The 16,702-nt window shown below is 42.0% G+C and overlaps 1 protein-coding gene across 4 annotated transcripts in view; it reads left to right on the forward strand.

Moving 5' to 3' along the window:
• FARS2 (phenylalanyl-tRNA synthetase 2, mitochondrial) overlaps positions 1–16,702 on the forward strand; it is a 214,550-nt gene that overhangs the window by 128,631 nt on the left and 69,217 nt on the right. For all 4 annotated transcript variants that reach the window (XM_083623952.1, XM_083623954.1, XM_083623955.1 and 1 more), the window contains one exon: positions 9,689–9,840. In XM_083623952.1, the coding sequence (XP_083480078.1) occupies positions 9,689–9,840 (152 nt within the window). The remainder of the gene's footprint in view (positions 1–9,688; positions 9,841–16,702) is intronic.

Raw genomic sequence — 16,702 nt, forward strand, 5'->3', positions numbered from 1 at the left:
GCCTTCTTTTAGTCAGTGCTAAGTCCAGCTACATTACAGGCAAGAAATCAATGATCCCCCCACAATTTCACCGCCACAATTTATATATTTTTTTGGTATTAGCTTCTGCAATAAGGCAGGATATAAACTTTGCTTTTAATCTTAAAAAAATGTCATGATCACATCTCAAAGGTGTTTTTTATTCCTTTTCCTTTTGAGAATGTGTGCTAGGGTTGTCCATATTTTAGTGGAGAAGTAACCCAGGTCTGAAATTCCAGGAAGAAAGAGTGCATATGATTAGGAAATGCAGAAAGCTTGTTATCAGAACAGCAGGAGACAAAAGAAAAATCAAATGTATCAAAGTTCAGGTCCAATTCACATAGAGACAATATATTAGTGCTGTGTCAACGTTCTCTAAATTTGATATGTGCTTTGAAAGGAGCACAATTGATGCAGACTGACAGATACTGAAAAATACTCAGCATGCCAAATGTTCACACGGCTGTGCTGCCCCTTTCGTTCCTTTGGCTGTTGCTTCATCATGGTGTTGTTTTCCTTCTACTCTCCCTGCCAATTACCCTATTTGCCCTCACTGCCCTTCAATTTGTTTGGATTATTTTTTACCCAAAAAGCAGATTTGTACATTCTAATAGAATGTCGATCCATTTTGTTTCGAGTGATAATCTTACCTCTGGATTTAAAGTAAATGTACACACATTCATTTCCAGTGGCATAATTCTGTGGCATGGGTGATACTTTAATTCTTTATTCTCAAAGACAAAACCAAATCCAACTGTGGTTAAGTCCTAATGCTTCCTTAAGTAGTGCCTAAGGAAAGCAGGCCCATTTCAAAAAGTAAATGTGCCACAGTGCAGAATGCACTCTAAATTTTTATCCACTCAAGAGTTTTGCCTCTGAGACTTCTTTCAGCAAACAGCTCATAAATGAATACATATAAAAAATGAATCCTTGACTACATAAAGCATAGTCTTTATTATTATTCCGAAAGGTAACGTATAATGGTTGCATTGAATGCTTAAGTAATCCATAGAGCAATTTCTGTTGCTGAGATATATTTGCATATATAAAGGCCCTTCTAGATTAGCATCTCCGTAAAAGCTCCCAACATTCTGTCACGCTTCTCAGTGACCAAGAAAAATGGCATTAAATACTTAAGGACTGGTGTCAATGGGTCGGGTTGTGTCTTCAGACACGCCACTGTGGTTTCTCCCACTTAAATGAATCACTTTTAACAGTTTTGGACAACATTTGCAAGGAGGGTAAAACCTCCCTCCCTGCTCCAAACACAACCTGCACTCACTTATAAGGAATGGGGAGAGGAGAAATGTACCGTATTTTTCACCCCATAGGACGCACTTTTCCCCCTCCAAAAATGAAGGGGAAATGTGTGTGCGTCCTATGGGGCGAATGCAGGCTTTCGCTGAAGCCTGGAGAGCGAGAGGGGTCGGTGCGCACCGACCCCTCTTGCTCTCCAGGCTTCACGCAGATCTCCGCAAGCTGTGGGAGCCCGCACCGGGCTCCCACGGCTTGCGGAGAGTTGCCTGCATGCTGAAGCCAGGGCGCGCTGAGCTCAGCGCGCCCAGACTTCGCGCAGCTCTTCGCAAGGCGCGGGAGCCCGGGCTTCCCCCGCCCCAGCCCCGCGCCTGGGGGGAAAATAAATTTTCCCCCTTTATTCCCCCCCCCAAAAAAACTAGGTGCGCCTTATGGGACGGTGCGTTCTATAGGGCGAAAAATACGGTATTTCTGGGCACACAGCACACATAAATACACTACCCTCCCTCACAAAAAGAAGAAAAATCCCCTCAGTATGCAAGCTCATCCTCTGCGTATATTGCTTATTAACATCAGGCAGTTTTCTAGTTGCATTTTTTCTTTTCAAAAGTCAGTCTTAAGTACATGTTTTATCATAAGTGAGCTCCATTAAGTCCAGTGTCCTCCCATCCTGACCCTGGTAAATGCAAATAAATCCTGATAGTGGATTTATTGAAGGAATATTTTGAGTACTTTACCCACTACAGTAGTAGGCTAAGGTGATGCACTATATAGTTTTGTTTTGCTTCTAGATCACAAGCCAGAACTGTCTTAAGCCCTGAGTCCAACCAGGATTCTTTTGTTGGTTCCCTTCCTTAGGTGACTGGTTAAAATCTGCCACCAGATGTACCGGTACTTGGAATTCAGAAGTGAAGTGTGCAAATGGCAGTTAAAACTCCCATTCAACTTTGCTATCGGATGCAAAAAAAAAAAGACCAAAAAAACACAACTCCAAATGTGATACACTTTTAATTCATTTGTTTGTTAAGCTTCGAAAATGCAAGCAGTTATTATTTGAGGGTGTGTGAAGTCCAGTGTAATGAAGCCCAGGTCTATGGTCAGTACTAATTCACAGCCTTACGCATATTGTAGATGCTTGCTTTTTAATTAAATGATGCTGGTGCAGTTTCCAAATGCAACCCCTGACCCTCAGCCATTCTGTGAGGCCTGTCAAGCCCTGGGGAGCTCTGCTCATCTGTCCATGCTGCCTAGCTCATGGGTAGGCAAACTAAGGCCCGGGGGCCGGATCCAGCCCAATCACCTTCTCAATCCGGCCCACAGACAGTCTGGGAATCAGTGTGTTTTTACATGAGTAGAATGTGTCCTTTTATTTAAAACATATCTCTGGGTTATTTGTGGGACCTGCTTGGTGTTTTTACATGAGTAGAATGTGTGCTTTTATTTAAAATGCATCGCTGGGTTATTTGTGGGGCATAGGAATTTGTTAACCCCCCCCCCAAAAAAAAAATATAGTCACAAGGTCTGAGGGACAGTGGACCAACACCCTTCTGAAAAAGTTTGCTGACCCCTGGCCTAGCTGATCTGTCATGAGCTGGGTGGCATGGGGACAGCAATTAATTGCAGACGGGAAGAGCAAGTGGGAGACAACCCCAGTCTGTGCTCCCAGTTCAACCAAGTTCACTGTTTCCACGCTGTCATACAACTAACGTGATTGACTTCTACCAGATTGCATCACCTTGCTGTAAGATCATATGAGGCCACTGTGTGGCAAAGGACACACATTTTCTAGGAAACCAAAGGGATGTGGATATTATGGGAATCCAACTTAGCAAGTCACAGCCACCACTTCTGAGCTTAGGCCAGTTGCTGAACAGAGCATTTGAAACCTTTCGGAACGACCATTTAGGGAACATAATTTGATGATGCCATATATTGGCTTAAAGAAGGCTGGGTAAGAAGGTATCTTACCCACCGACCCCAAAGGCTAATTTTCACTATAGCTATAGCAATGTCCAGTGCAGTGAAGAAGCATCTGGTGATGGTGGTGGTGAAATCTGCTAAACCACATTTAGAAGTTGCCTTGGTGACTTCTCAAACTATTATTGCAGCTCCATCACTGGCCCAGAGAAGATTTTACAGGTGCCCTGTGCATTCCTGGGTTCATTTTGTTTCTTTCCCCCATAATTTTTGCATATTAAGATGTATGCAGGATCACGAGTCACGTTTTCCTAGATTGCGAGGCCTTAGCAACCAGGAGAGGAAATCTGTTTAGCTATATATGACTAGTGGGACTTTTCTGCTCAAATTGAATGATGACAGAGATTTGCCTTTGTTTTACACTGCGCTGTAAATTTTAAACAGCAATATTTGTGCTGGCAATTGCTCAGGAGGTGTGTATTTTGCATCTGGCATGAATTTTGATGTCCTAATAGTTTCCTCCTAGGAAGCTATTTAATTAGAAAAAGGTAGAAATCAGTGCAATAAAAGCACAAAGGAGTGCCTTAACCCTAGGAGAATGCTGGGGGCACGAGTTGAATTAACAGATCAGTCTTAGCTGCTATGTTATATGCAGTAGTGGGTTTCTTGGGTTTGGTACGCTGTAGGAAGATTGCCCCACCTGCAAAAGAGAGAACAAACATGTGTCACCTTTGCACACACTTTGTGTCACACAGATTTGTACAGTGGTACCTCGGGTTACATATGCTTCAGGTTACATACGCTTCAGGTTACAGACTCCGCTAACCCAGAAATAGTGCTTCACGTTAAGAACTTTGCTTCAGGATGAGAACAGAAATTGTGCTGCTGCGGCGCAGTGGCAGCAGGAGGCCCCATTAGCTAAAGTGGTGCTTCAGGTTAAGAACAGTTTCAGGTTAAGAACAGACCTTTGGAACGAATTAAGTACTTAACCCGAGGTACCACTGTATCCTGTTTTGTGGCTGGAGTGGAGGGTCCCAAGGTAAATCGTGGGCCAGACACAAGCACTAAGATGTCTTTTGGATGGCATGCCAGCAGGTAAGGCCTTCCCCATAATTGTATTCCTATACTAGGAGAGTCTTATCCCATTGAATTTCTGCCTGTCACAAACTGTTGAAGGCACGAAACTCCAGTGCCAGCACTAAATCATGCAAGGAATTCTGTTTTCATGAGTTGTAAATCATTTATGTTGTTTTTATGTTTTTATCAATTGATCTTGCTCTATTCAGGGCTATAAAGGTAATGGTAAAGGACCACTGGATGGTTAAGTCCAGTCAAAGACGACTATGGGGTTGCGGCGCTCATCTCACTTTCAGGCCGACGGAGCCGGTGTTTGTCCACAGACAGCTTTCTGGGTCATGTGGCCAGCATGACTAAACCACTTCTGGTGCAACAGGACACCGTGACGGAAACCAGAGCGCATGGAAACACCGTTTACCTTCCTGCTGCAGCTGTGCCTATTTATCTACTTGCACTGGCATACTTTGGAACTGCTAGGTTGGCCGGAGCTGGGACAGAGCAATGGGAGCTCACCCCATTGCGGAGATTCGAATCGCCGACCTTCTGATTGGCAAGCCCAACAGACTCAGTGGTTTAGACCACAGCATCACCCCCGTCCCTATTCAGGGCTATACCCAGGCATGGTAACGGGGGTCATGGGTGGGATCAGAAGAGACTGGGATTTGCAACAAGCAAGGTTCTGATGCCGGTTCTAGGATCAATTCCAGATGACAGTGTTAAAAAGCAAGCAGTGTACAGTGGTACCTCAGGTTAAGTACTTAATTCGTTCCGGAGGTCTGTACTTAACCTGAAACTGTTCTTAACCTGAAGCACCACTTTAGCTAATGGGGCCTCCAGCTGCTGCCACGCCACCGGAGCACGATTTCCGTTCTCATCCTGAAGCAAAGTTCTTAACCTGAAGCACTATTTCTGGGTTAGCAGAGTCTGTAACCTGAAGCGTATGTAACCCGAGGTACCACTGTATTTGAAGAGCATTTGTTGTGGTTAGTTCTTATTATTTATTTATTTATTTATTTATTTATTTTTTAAGCACTACAGCAGTGTCATCAGCTCAGGTCAAACAGCCACTCTTCTCTCTCTCTCTCTCTCTCTCTCTCTCGAGCATAAAGGATTTGAGACTTTTATATACCCATCTAAGTGTTCATTCCAGCCACAGCAGACCACTTCATAAGCATCTTCCTTTTCCTCTCATGGGTGGGGAAGCAGTTAATCGCACACACCCATGCTGCTGCTACAAATTCAACTTCCCCAACTGACTTTCCCTTACCCGCTCCGCCCTCTCCTGCAAAAAAACCAACACACCAAGAGACTGGATAGCAACACTGAAATAATCCTTGAAGTAACAGGTCTAGTTGGCCACTCTTGGTTGGCTTTTTAGGTTCTTTCTCCCACCCTGCCCTTGCCCACCACTTCCTGTTGAGGAGTTTTCACCCCTCCCATATCCAAGAATCTGCTGATGTTCTCTGCTGATTCTCCAGAGAGGAGGGGGCGGTTTCTGCTCTCTACTTATTCTGTTCCAGCCTCACATCAAAGAGAGAGAGAGACTGAGTGTTAGAGAGAGATCGTGTGTATAGATAAGGTTGCTTCTAAGAGCAGCTGCAGACACTCAGTGCAGTTCAGCATTTTCATTTAGACCTCATTTAGCTCTGTACATAGTTGTGTATTATAGTTGTAGATAGAATAAAAGAAGATATTCTACAGAGCTGCTCTCCGAGTCGTTTATGCTCTGCTATACTCTGCTATACTCTGCTGTGCGACGACTGTCTTCTTGTTGGAGTGAATCCGGTGCTCACAACTCTAAGCTGTGAGTCCACAGCGCTTTGACCTGTTCCTGTGCAGAAGGTGGTCTCTGGAAGTGCTACCCAGCTTGCCTAGCCCAGTCGGGGCTGAAGTGGATGAGTCCAGTTCGTGGCACTGGCTCAAGGGCGATGCTGACCTTGGAATTATATTTTATTGGCTTTTAAAGTTTTGCTTTGTTTTAATTGTATTAAGGTTGTTGTTGTTTTGTCCAATTATTTTTTATTAGTTTTCCATTTTTTAAAAAACAAATTAACAGCAAATTAATTCAAATTTAACACAGTTTTTAAAACTGACTTTCTAATATGCTTCTTTTCCCTGACTCCTTTGCTGCTTACAGTAAATTAATTGGATTACATTTTTAACGTGTTGTGAGCCGCCTTTAGGGCCACATAGGAATGAGGGAGGGAGCAAGAGGTGGGGTTAAAAATGATTTTATAAATAACTCATCGAGGAAATTAAAACTGTGTGTGTACGCACGTGGTTTATAAATCCCATATATGTAAACGTGAAATACCTACCCTGGGGCATACAATTGTGTACAGTAGAATAAATATTTTTATTTTTGCTATAAAACTACTGCCTCGATCATGCCAGTGCTTTATTGCATTGATAATATAAATCAACCAGTTCACATGAGCTTTGTGGCCATACATTATCTGTAGAAACTCCTTAACATGCAACAGTGGCATTGGTGTTAACGGGAGAAGCATTTTTCATGGACAGTGGCATTTCATCAAGAGCACCGGTGTGATGGCTTTATCGAGAGTTGAGTTTCAAAATTGCTATACAGGCGATGAATTTGTTTGACAAGTTTATTCATGTAACAAGTTGGATAATCATTTGTGATTCACAATTGGGATCGCTGTGGGGCTGTTAATTTAAAACTCTCACAGTATTCCTTATCAGATATTCATTAAAGTGTTTGCGTCATGTGCAGCCAGATCTGTATTAATCACTGCACCGTAAATTTGCCCTTCTTACAGGTTTATTGCTTTATCAGGTATTCACTTAGGATTTCACTATTCTGTCATAAAGCATTTTCCAGGCGTAAAATACAATTTTCTTATTGAGATAATATATTGTATTAATCAGGACAGCACATCAGCTGCTGTGGGCGGGGGAAAAAAAAACAAAGTAAGGAAATCTGTATACGCTTGATGCGCCTGAGGATAATTTGGCAGTGCATTTTAAGGGCAAAATTGCAGGTTGCAGCACCAGCAGCCATGTCTTAATGTAATTTCTCATTTGGGCTGAAACATTTGCAGGGTAGGAGTGATGGAGGAGCAGAAAATGTTTGCCAGTTTTGCCAGGGTAGTGATTGCTTCTAAATGGAAATCTCAAATCTTGCCCTCAAAAGAGGAGTAGATTTGCAAATCAAATGAATATTTAGAACTGGCAAAGCTAACCTCAATCATAAGATATCAGTCAAATCAAAAATTTAAAAAGGAATGGAAATGTTTTGAAGATTATATGTTAAAATATTGTTCTAAGAAAGATATGCTAATATGCCTAGAGTAAAAATGTAAAATATATCTATGAATTGGAAAAGAGAAGAGATAAAAGAAATATAAAGAATGGTACATTTGGAGAATGCAGAGATAAAGGTGGAAATAGAGATTCAAAGAAGTCGAATTGTAGCGGAGGGAAGCTGTGGGTGGTGGGGGAGAGTATTATATGATGTAATATTAGTTTTCAATGTTTTTGGATTGTTTTCAATCTTTTTCTTTTTTTGTTGTTTTGTTTTTTCTGTATTATTTAAACAAAAAATAAATAAACATGCAAAGCCTATGGGAACAAAAAAGAAACAAAAAGAAACAAAATGTTTGCCAGTTTTAGCCTTCATGTATCTGCTGGATTTTCCCTGCCTTGCTGGAGAATAAAACAGTTTAAAATACCAGGACGACAGGGTTTGCATGGAAAAAATGGAGGGTGGGGAAGGTTCAGCACTCAACAGATTTTCTGTGTAAAATGAATTATGAGGGGAATGTGGTGACTAAGAATTCTGTGTTTCAGAGCTATTACACTGAAGTCCTGCTTAACTTCTGTGTTCCAAACCAAACACCATAGGCCAAACTTGATGACATGTACAAGGTATAGGGCTAGATCTATGGTTTAAGAATGCATGGAGAATAGCACTTGCAGAGAAAATAACCCATGATGTAGCAGTATCGAAAGGAGGAAAGAAACAAATGCTTTCTATGCCAGTTGATGCCAATTTGTTAATGCGTCCAAAATGGAGACTACTTTGTTGGGTGTATCAGTGTGGACCTTGACTTCCTAGTTGCTTTCCCTTTGTCAAAGCTATGCTCATGTGTGTCTTTTCTCCTTTGGTTGCCAAAGACTCTGCTGATATAACATATGAGATCCCTGTTGAAGCAACTACCAAAATATATAGTAAGCAAACGTAAGTGAAGATAAAAAAACAGAATCTGAATACTTACTAAGCTTCTAGCAACAGGAGAGGGGGCATGTTCACATTTTTTCTTTGTATGAAAGTTACCATGTTCATTTACTTATATTATTGCAAAATCAGTAAAGAATGTTTGGCAAAGCCCCTTCTGTGTTTTTACTCTTAAGACTGGAGGAAAGTTGTTTTGTTGTCTTAGCTGTCTTTATTTGTTTTTATTGTTAAACAGTTGCTTGTTGTATAGTTGTTTGCTTTATGTTTTGCATCCTGTCCTTGTATCTATAGATGTAGGGAGGGTTATAGGTATTTTTAAATAAACAAACAAATAAATATATATATATATATAAGTGAATTGTGGTTTGTGGGGGGACCTGGCATGAAGAGAAAAGTGTCATGGGAGACAGCTATGTGCACAGCCTGAGCTTTGCTTTCTGGTTTCACTGAAGCATTTCCATTCCTGCTGTCAAGGAGACAAGCCCCTGTGCCATCTAAATGCAAGCTAGTCTCTTCAGCAGCAGATGGCCTCTCTAGTAAAATCAAGAAGCAAAGCTCTTTTTTTGTAACCTGGCCAAAAGGTGTGATTCTACGCCATTTCCAGTAATGACATTGAGAGCTCACATGTGCACTTGCAAAAGAGTTCACACAAGAGAGTGCCTCTGTCTGTAGATATATTCTGTTTTTCGGAAAAGTTGTGTGGAAGACTGATCTGCCCATTAAATTTTCATGTCTAGAGGTTCATCTGTTTTTAATGCCACCGGTGAACTCTGCATAATTTTCAGTGAGGTGATATACATTCTCTTCAGAGAGTGCCCGTAGATTTCCATTTCGGCACCTATCACACAAAGACCTTAAAACGCATATTAAACTTAAGAGTCATTGAAACACACATTCGCACCCATGGCTGCCTGCCATGACCATAGCAAATATTTATGGAGGACTTTCTCTCAAACAGTATGTAAGGACACATGAGCTGACTTGAGTTGTGGCAGAGCTGGGTGAAAAAGTACCTGTTAGTAAAGAGCTACTTTTTCTGGTTTTGTAAAAAATGCTCTGTAATTGTACTGGTCTGCTCTTGTCCTTATATACTGTTTGAGAAATTGTCCTCCATACAATTACCATAGAATGTGAAATCAATTAACAGTATTAAACCATTGGAAAACTCACTTCAGTGCTGTTTCATAACTGCAATATTACCTTTTTGTTGTTGTTTTTTAGCCTTTCAGCAAATATCCTCCTGTGATCAACGATATCTCTTTCTGGCTGCCCTCTGAAAAATACTCCGAAAATGACTTCTATGATTTAGTTCGAACCATTGGAGGAGATGTGGTGGAAAAAGTTCACCTCATAGATGAATATACACATCCAAAGTAAGTTGGACATATATCCCCCCCCCCCAAGTTTGATGTTTATGATGAAAAGTGCCTGTAAAAACTTACAGGTTTGCCAAAAAGCATATAGTGTTCAAACGTGATAAGACTGGGCCGAAGTTTAGGTGCAAATTTTGTAAATTTAGTGAAGTGGGGTTTTTTTTAAGTAGTTGGTGTTTGCATGGCTGGCTCAAGCATAAGGAAGAGCAAGCTAAAGGAAATTTATATTTGCTTGAGAAGTCATTGGGATTACCATTGGTTGAGCAGGAAATGTATTGGTATTAATGGACTTGAGTTAAGATGTTCAAGTAACAAGGACAGGAAAAAAGGAAAATAAGATGCAGGAGAATAGGTTTGGGGCAGAGAGGCAAAGAGAAAATGCCCAAGGACTAGGAAGAAATTGTGAGGTTTCCATGAAGGAATATCTGGAGTTTGGCACAACAGAACCTTCTATGAAACGTTATAATGAAAGTGGACCCTGTGCATGTAAACTGTGGGTCTGAAGGCCAACAGAGAGTGTATGTCTGTCAAATGGGGCTGATTTAAATTGCTTTCCACAGCGACCTTTTTCCATGTGGCAGGCTTTTCTGTGTACAGTGGTACCTCGGGTTACAGACGCTTTAGGTTACAGACTCCGCTAACCCAGAAATAGTACCTCGGGTTAAGAACTTTGCTTCAGGATGAGGACAGAAATCACACAGCGGTGGCAGAGGGAGGCCCCATTAACTAAAGTGGTTCCTCAGGTTAAGAACAGTTTCAGGTTAAGAACGGACCTCCAGAACGAATTAAGTTCTTAACCCGAGGTACCACTGTATGTTGAAATTAGTCTTCTCCAGTGAAACGCAAAAAACAAGTCCATGATATGATGCAGAAAACCACCTCATTCACGGTTGTGAGGCAATGCAGGCAAGTGAATGGCTTGGCTCACACGCCACCATTGCAAAGCAGCCTCCTCAGAGGGGTCTCAGCTTCTAAATACAGTGGTACCTCTAGTTACGAACTTAATTCATTCAGGAGGTCCGTTCTTAACCTGAAACTGTTCTTAACTAGAGACGTGCTTTCGCTAATGGGGTCTCTTGCTGCCATTTCGCCGCCAGCACACGATTTCCATTCTCATCCTGGGGCAAAGTTCTCAACTCAAGGTAACTCTTCGAGGTTAGCGGAGTTTGTAACCTGAGGTGTTTGTAACTCGAGGTACCACTGTATGTCCACACCTCCCTTTATCCCTCTTACAACAATCTTGTGAAGTTGCTAATAATAATAATAATAATAATAATAATAATAATAATAATTTATTTATACCCCACCCATCTGACTGGGTCTTCCCAGCCACCCTGGGTGGCCTCCAACCAAATATCAAAAACTATACAGTGTCAGACATTGAAAACTTCCCTAAACAGGGCTGCCTTCAGATGTCTTTTAAAAGTAAAATAGTTGTTTATTGCCTTGACATCTGCTGGGAGGGTGTTCCACAGGGCAGGTGCCACTATCGAAAAGGCCCTCTGCCTTGTTCCCTGTAACCTCACTTCTCACAGCGAGGGAACCCCCAGAAGGTCCTGGATCTCCGTGTCCAGGCTGGATGATGAGGGTGGAGATGCTCCTTCAGGTATACAGGGCCGAGGCCGTTTAGGGCTTTAAAGGTCAGCACCAACACTTTGAATTGTGCTCAGAAACGTACTGGGAGCCAATGATGATCTTTCAGGACCGGTGTTATGTGGTCTTGGCGGCTGCTCGGAGGCTTAGGATGAGAGAGAATGAATTGCGTAATGCCATTCTGTGGGTTACATGACTGATCTGTGCTTAGAGGTGAAGTACAGTACTAGTTTGCAATGAAACTGTATTTTTTAATTTAAAAATAAATAAAGAGCAGCTTGGGGAGGGGGGCATTTATGAGTGGAGGAACAGGAACTGAAGTGTTATGAGTGTGAGAAACTTAGGTTGTGGAGAGGGAAAATGACTGATGGGGGAAAGTCTTAGGCAGCTCTTTCCTCTTGTTTCCACTCCAAGCGAGCTGCTTTTCATTTTAAAAAACAAACAAAATATCGGAGCTTTGTTATGCATCTCAGTGTGTGACGTGTCGTTTGCCTCTTGAACTTCCAGATTTATCCACGTGAATGCACTAGCTCAAAGATACTAAGTTAGATATAAAAATTATCACATGAAATAAAAGGTGACATGGTATCACAACTTCACCTCAAGCCCTCCTTTGAAGCAGAGTCGGAAGGGATTTCTGGGGTCATGTAGTCAAAAACTCTTGCTGATGTAGGAAATCCAATACACTAACATTCCTGATAGGTTGACCATCTGGCCTCTAACAAAGGAGAGTGTGCCACCTTCTTAGAGACATATTTCGGTCTCTTTTTGTTTCACACAATAAAGCAGAATATCTTTATGTTTGAGATTTCCTTTATCTAGCACAGGAAACTGGGCCTCGCATTCCTGGGCCCGACAGGAAGAATACTTCTTTTTGCATGGTTAGGTAAAGAGAGATACAGAAGGAGCTAGGAAGAAATACATAAAACTCTAATCCAGAAATGAACTGTGCTGTCAGTGGTATGTAGGAAGTAAATTTTTAATCAGAACAACTAAAAATACCTTGGAAAAGGCATCAGGGGAGACAGTAAGCAACAAAATTGATTTTGCTGCTTTTCTGCTGCATCGCTGTTGTCTTTTTAAAAAAAAAATAGAAGAGGCACGGGGAGTGAACAGAGAAATCTCGTTTTGGGTTTGAGTGATATGCTTGTTTACTTTCTTGAAGCAGCGTTGCTCATTTGTAACTGTCTAAAGCAAATATTAATACTGGGGAAAGGAAAGCTAATAGCACTTGTTATTTAGTTAGATATGTTAGCATTTTGAAATCCTTGGGTATGCTACGAGTCTTGGGATATAATGATCTCAGTCTCATCCTTGAATTCATGTATTTTGAGAGGAGGGGTGGGAAATGTTGGCTAATATTGTCTTCTAAATGCAATCCCATCCATTCATAGCTTTATTATTTTTATGTCTTCTAAGAGCTGTTTTATATGAGATCCTCTCATTTTATTACTCCTAGATGAGGCAGTTTCTCCTGCCCAAATTTCTCTCACATTGCACTGCTTAATTTTCTTTTTTAAAGATCATGTGCTACGAATAGTGTGGTTTTGGGAGGTGGGTGGTTTTTGGAGGGTTTTTTTAAAAAACAAAAAACAAAGATGTCTTGCTTGAATTTTACCTTGCAAAATATGCAAGATCATGAAGAAGCATTGCTACTAGAATTACACAAATGAAAACCTAATCAGTTTCACCTTCAGCACCTTCTTGTTCCTCGCTCTAAGCACACAGCAATTTTCAAAGGGATTCTTTGGTATTACGTTTAACTGCTGACCTAGCAAAGTCATGGGAATAGCTTCACACACAAAACACCAGCAAAAGAGCAGGGAAGGCTTGACACCAGCCATCAGAGAATAGAGATTTTCTATTAATGAGCTGTATCCTTTCATACACAAGATCATTCTGGTCTTTGCTCAAATAAAAGCATATCTTATTGGCCAAGCTTGGAGCGAAGGGGAAACCTTTGGTTTTCCACAACTGATGTTTTGTGTTTGCTTGTAGTGCAATATCTCCCTTAAACTTTACGGTGGAGCCATGAAACTTGCAACGCAGGAAAGATCCCTGTGTTTCAAGTACAAATATGGGCCCGGCCCAGCCACTTACTTCCAAGCAGTGTAAGAAATTAGATTATTTCCCTTGAAAACTAAAGAAAATAAAAGTTGGTATGTACATTTATGGCATAATTCCTTTGTTTCAAGTTCAAATGAAAGAGGCAATTCGTCCAGTTTTGAAGTGGGCAGGAGAGTATACTAGTGTACATTGTAGACAATGATATAGAACTCCTTTGATGCCCTGGAATGTTGATTAATATCTTGGGATGCTGTTTAATAGCCTAGCTTCTCAGGGAATGGAGCTCAACTCAGGAGCTTGCTGCATTTTATGTGTGGATTTAAATATTCACTTGACAAAGGAAAAACCCCTTACACAGACCTGAGGGTAGTACGATCAAGAGAGAGTGGGTCAGGGGTGGAAAGCTGTGAAAAGAGATCCAGGAAATTGAGTAGCTAAGACAAAAGAAGCCCATTATTATTACTATTATTATTACTATATTTCTTAAGGCAAAGGTAGCTCATCATCATCGGTAGTAGTAATTTATTAATGATTAAGACTTGCTGCTGCTACTATTATTATTTCAGTTTCTTACCTTCACCATAAGGTCCCAGACTGGGTTGAATAATGTAAAAATACAACATTAAATTCGGTTTAAAATGAATTTTTAAAAATGCAAAAACTAGTAAGCATCCATAATGAACCCACAAACAAAGGAGATGATGTCCTAAGATGCTGAAAAAATGTGGATCCCCCCCCCCCGTTCCGCCTTAGAATTTGCCTGGTGCATTTTGTTCTGTTGTTCTTAAAGGGCTTCCTGAGGGGTCGGAATGAAAAGCAGCCTAGACATCTCTATTAATAGTACCGCTTGTTCACATTAACTGGTAACTGACATCAGTATATACAGTATTAAAAGGCATCGGTATTCAGGAAGTTGAGGGAAAGACGGGCTAATGAGAGAAAAAATGTGGGAGAACATCACAGGGGGCTAAGGACAAGAAGAGCTCTGACTGACTGACTGACTGGAGAAGTGGGAGAAGTGGGAGAAGGGACAGACAAGACCTGTAACAGGCACTAATGCAGCAAACATGGGAGTTTTGTTGTCTTATTCTGAAATGAAACTTCTTGAGCCTGGTGGTCTACTAGCATTTTTGCTTCCGCTTAATCATTTACATAGGTTTTTTGGTGTTAGGGGGCAAGGTGTCAGGGTTGGCTGCTGCTGCACTTTTTCTTCCGCCTCGTGACAATTAGACAGTGTCTTGTAAAACTCGGGATGAGGATGAGGTCATCCTTTCCTACCTCTGTCTCCACTCCCTCACTTCTGTGAAACTCTGTGCTCATGCTCTCCTTGTGAGATGCTTATGGGCATCCGGTTGGCCTCTGCGAGAATAGGATGTTCAATTGAAAGAGTCTTCAGCCTCATCCAGCAGGGCTTTTCTTAACTTTCTCATGTCGCACAGCACAGATAATCGCAAATGAGTGATTCTGAGGGCATGGGAGCTCAAGCGATCTCTTTCCAGGTAAAAGCGATGCTCTTTGCTTGGCGCTTGATAGGAGAAGGTCCAAATGTGCTTGTAATGAAGGATAGTGTTCGAAGAGGCGTATGACGGGTGGCAGCTGTGCTCTGCCCGTTTTATTCAAGCATCCACAGGAGTCAGCTGTTTAGTGTATGATTTGTTAAATACCCTAATTCCCATGGTGATCCCTGCATCCAAGGATACATGTCCTGCAATTACCTTTGGGGAAGAAAGAACAGATGAACGTGAATGTTGTCGCTGGCATTCACGCAGCACAAGGGAGAGCTATATCCTTTCATCAAAAAGCTGTCCCTGATGGACAATGTGTGTGTCTTTTTTCCTAGCTGGTCTTTCTGGACTAAGGAGACCGTTGCCTGCATTAGTAGTACACATCAGGACCCAGCATACTAGCATGCAACCGGCCAAAATGAGATTTAAGGAGGGGATCATGACATCCCCAAACTTGTGCTTGCCTTGTAAGGTTAATGTTCATATAGGGGTGGTGAGCATTTGCAAAGGGAAACCAATGCCCAGGAGGGAATATTTAAAATTTCCTCTGCCCTGACAGTTCTTTCCCACATCCTCTTCCCACAACTGTTGTTTCCCCAGCTAAAGCTCAGAGACCAGAAATAAACCAGGGATAGTGGTGGAGGGGCGGAGTTTGCAGAAGATAACTGGTGGGTAAAGGTAAAGGGACCCCTGACCATTAGGTCCAGTCGTGACTGACTCTGGGGTTACGGTGCTCATCTTGCTTTATTGGCCGAGGGAGCCGGCGTACAGCTTCTGGGTCATGTGGCCAGCATGACCAAGCTGCTTCTGGCGAACCAGAGCAGCGCACGGAAACGCCATTTACCTTCCCGCCAGAGCGGTACCTATTTATCTACTTGCACTTTGACGTGCTTTCGAACTGCTAGGTTGGCAGGAGCAGGGACTGAGCAACGGGAGCTCACCCCGTCGCGAAGATTCGAACCACCGACCTTCTGATCAGGAAGTCCTAGGCTCTGTGGTTTAACCCACAGCGCCACCCGTGTCCGTAGAGGAATGCTTAAGCAACTTCTTTCCTTCTGTCATTTTTTCTCTGAGAGTGCCCCACTGCCCCCAAACTGCCATTGCCTGAGCAATGGGGGCTTTGGGGATCTGTATTTGCTGCAATAATGTGTACTTTTGCCCTCATAAAATGTAAGCTGAGATTACTGGGGGCAGGTGGTGGAAATGAATGAGCTTCAGAAAGTTTAAGGGTGGTAAAGCCGGTTGTGACTTGGAGCTTAAATCTGAGCAAAGGCCACCCAGTTATCCCTATAAATCTAGCCCTAAATCACCACCATAAACATATAATAACTGGCCTGATGTTACATTTGCAGTTGGATGTACTTTTGAGGTCAGCCCCTGTTCATGAGTAATGGATGCCCCCTGGTTGGAAAATTTTAATCTGGAATGTTAAATCGCCATCTTTAAAACAACAGGCAAAGGTAACAACGAAACCACTTGGCTAAGCACACATTGAGGTGATTGACTGTTATAGTTATTGTAATGATCAATTGGGTTAATATTCTGTTTTACTATTGCAGCGTATACAAAAATTCATATTTAGCTGATAGATTGTAACTACCCCTGAGAAACCCCTGAGGACTCACCAAGAAAAGAATCCTATTAAGCAACAGAATGTTCTTCCAGTACCTTAGACTCTTGATCATATAAACAGGGAC

The sequence above is a fragment of the Podarcis filfolensis genome, assembly GCF_964270895.1.
Source record: "Podarcis filfolensis genome assembly, chromosome: 7".
Classification (NCBI taxonomy): Eukaryota; Metazoa; Chordata; class Lepidosauria; order Squamata; family Lacertidae; genus Podarcis; species Podarcis filfolensis.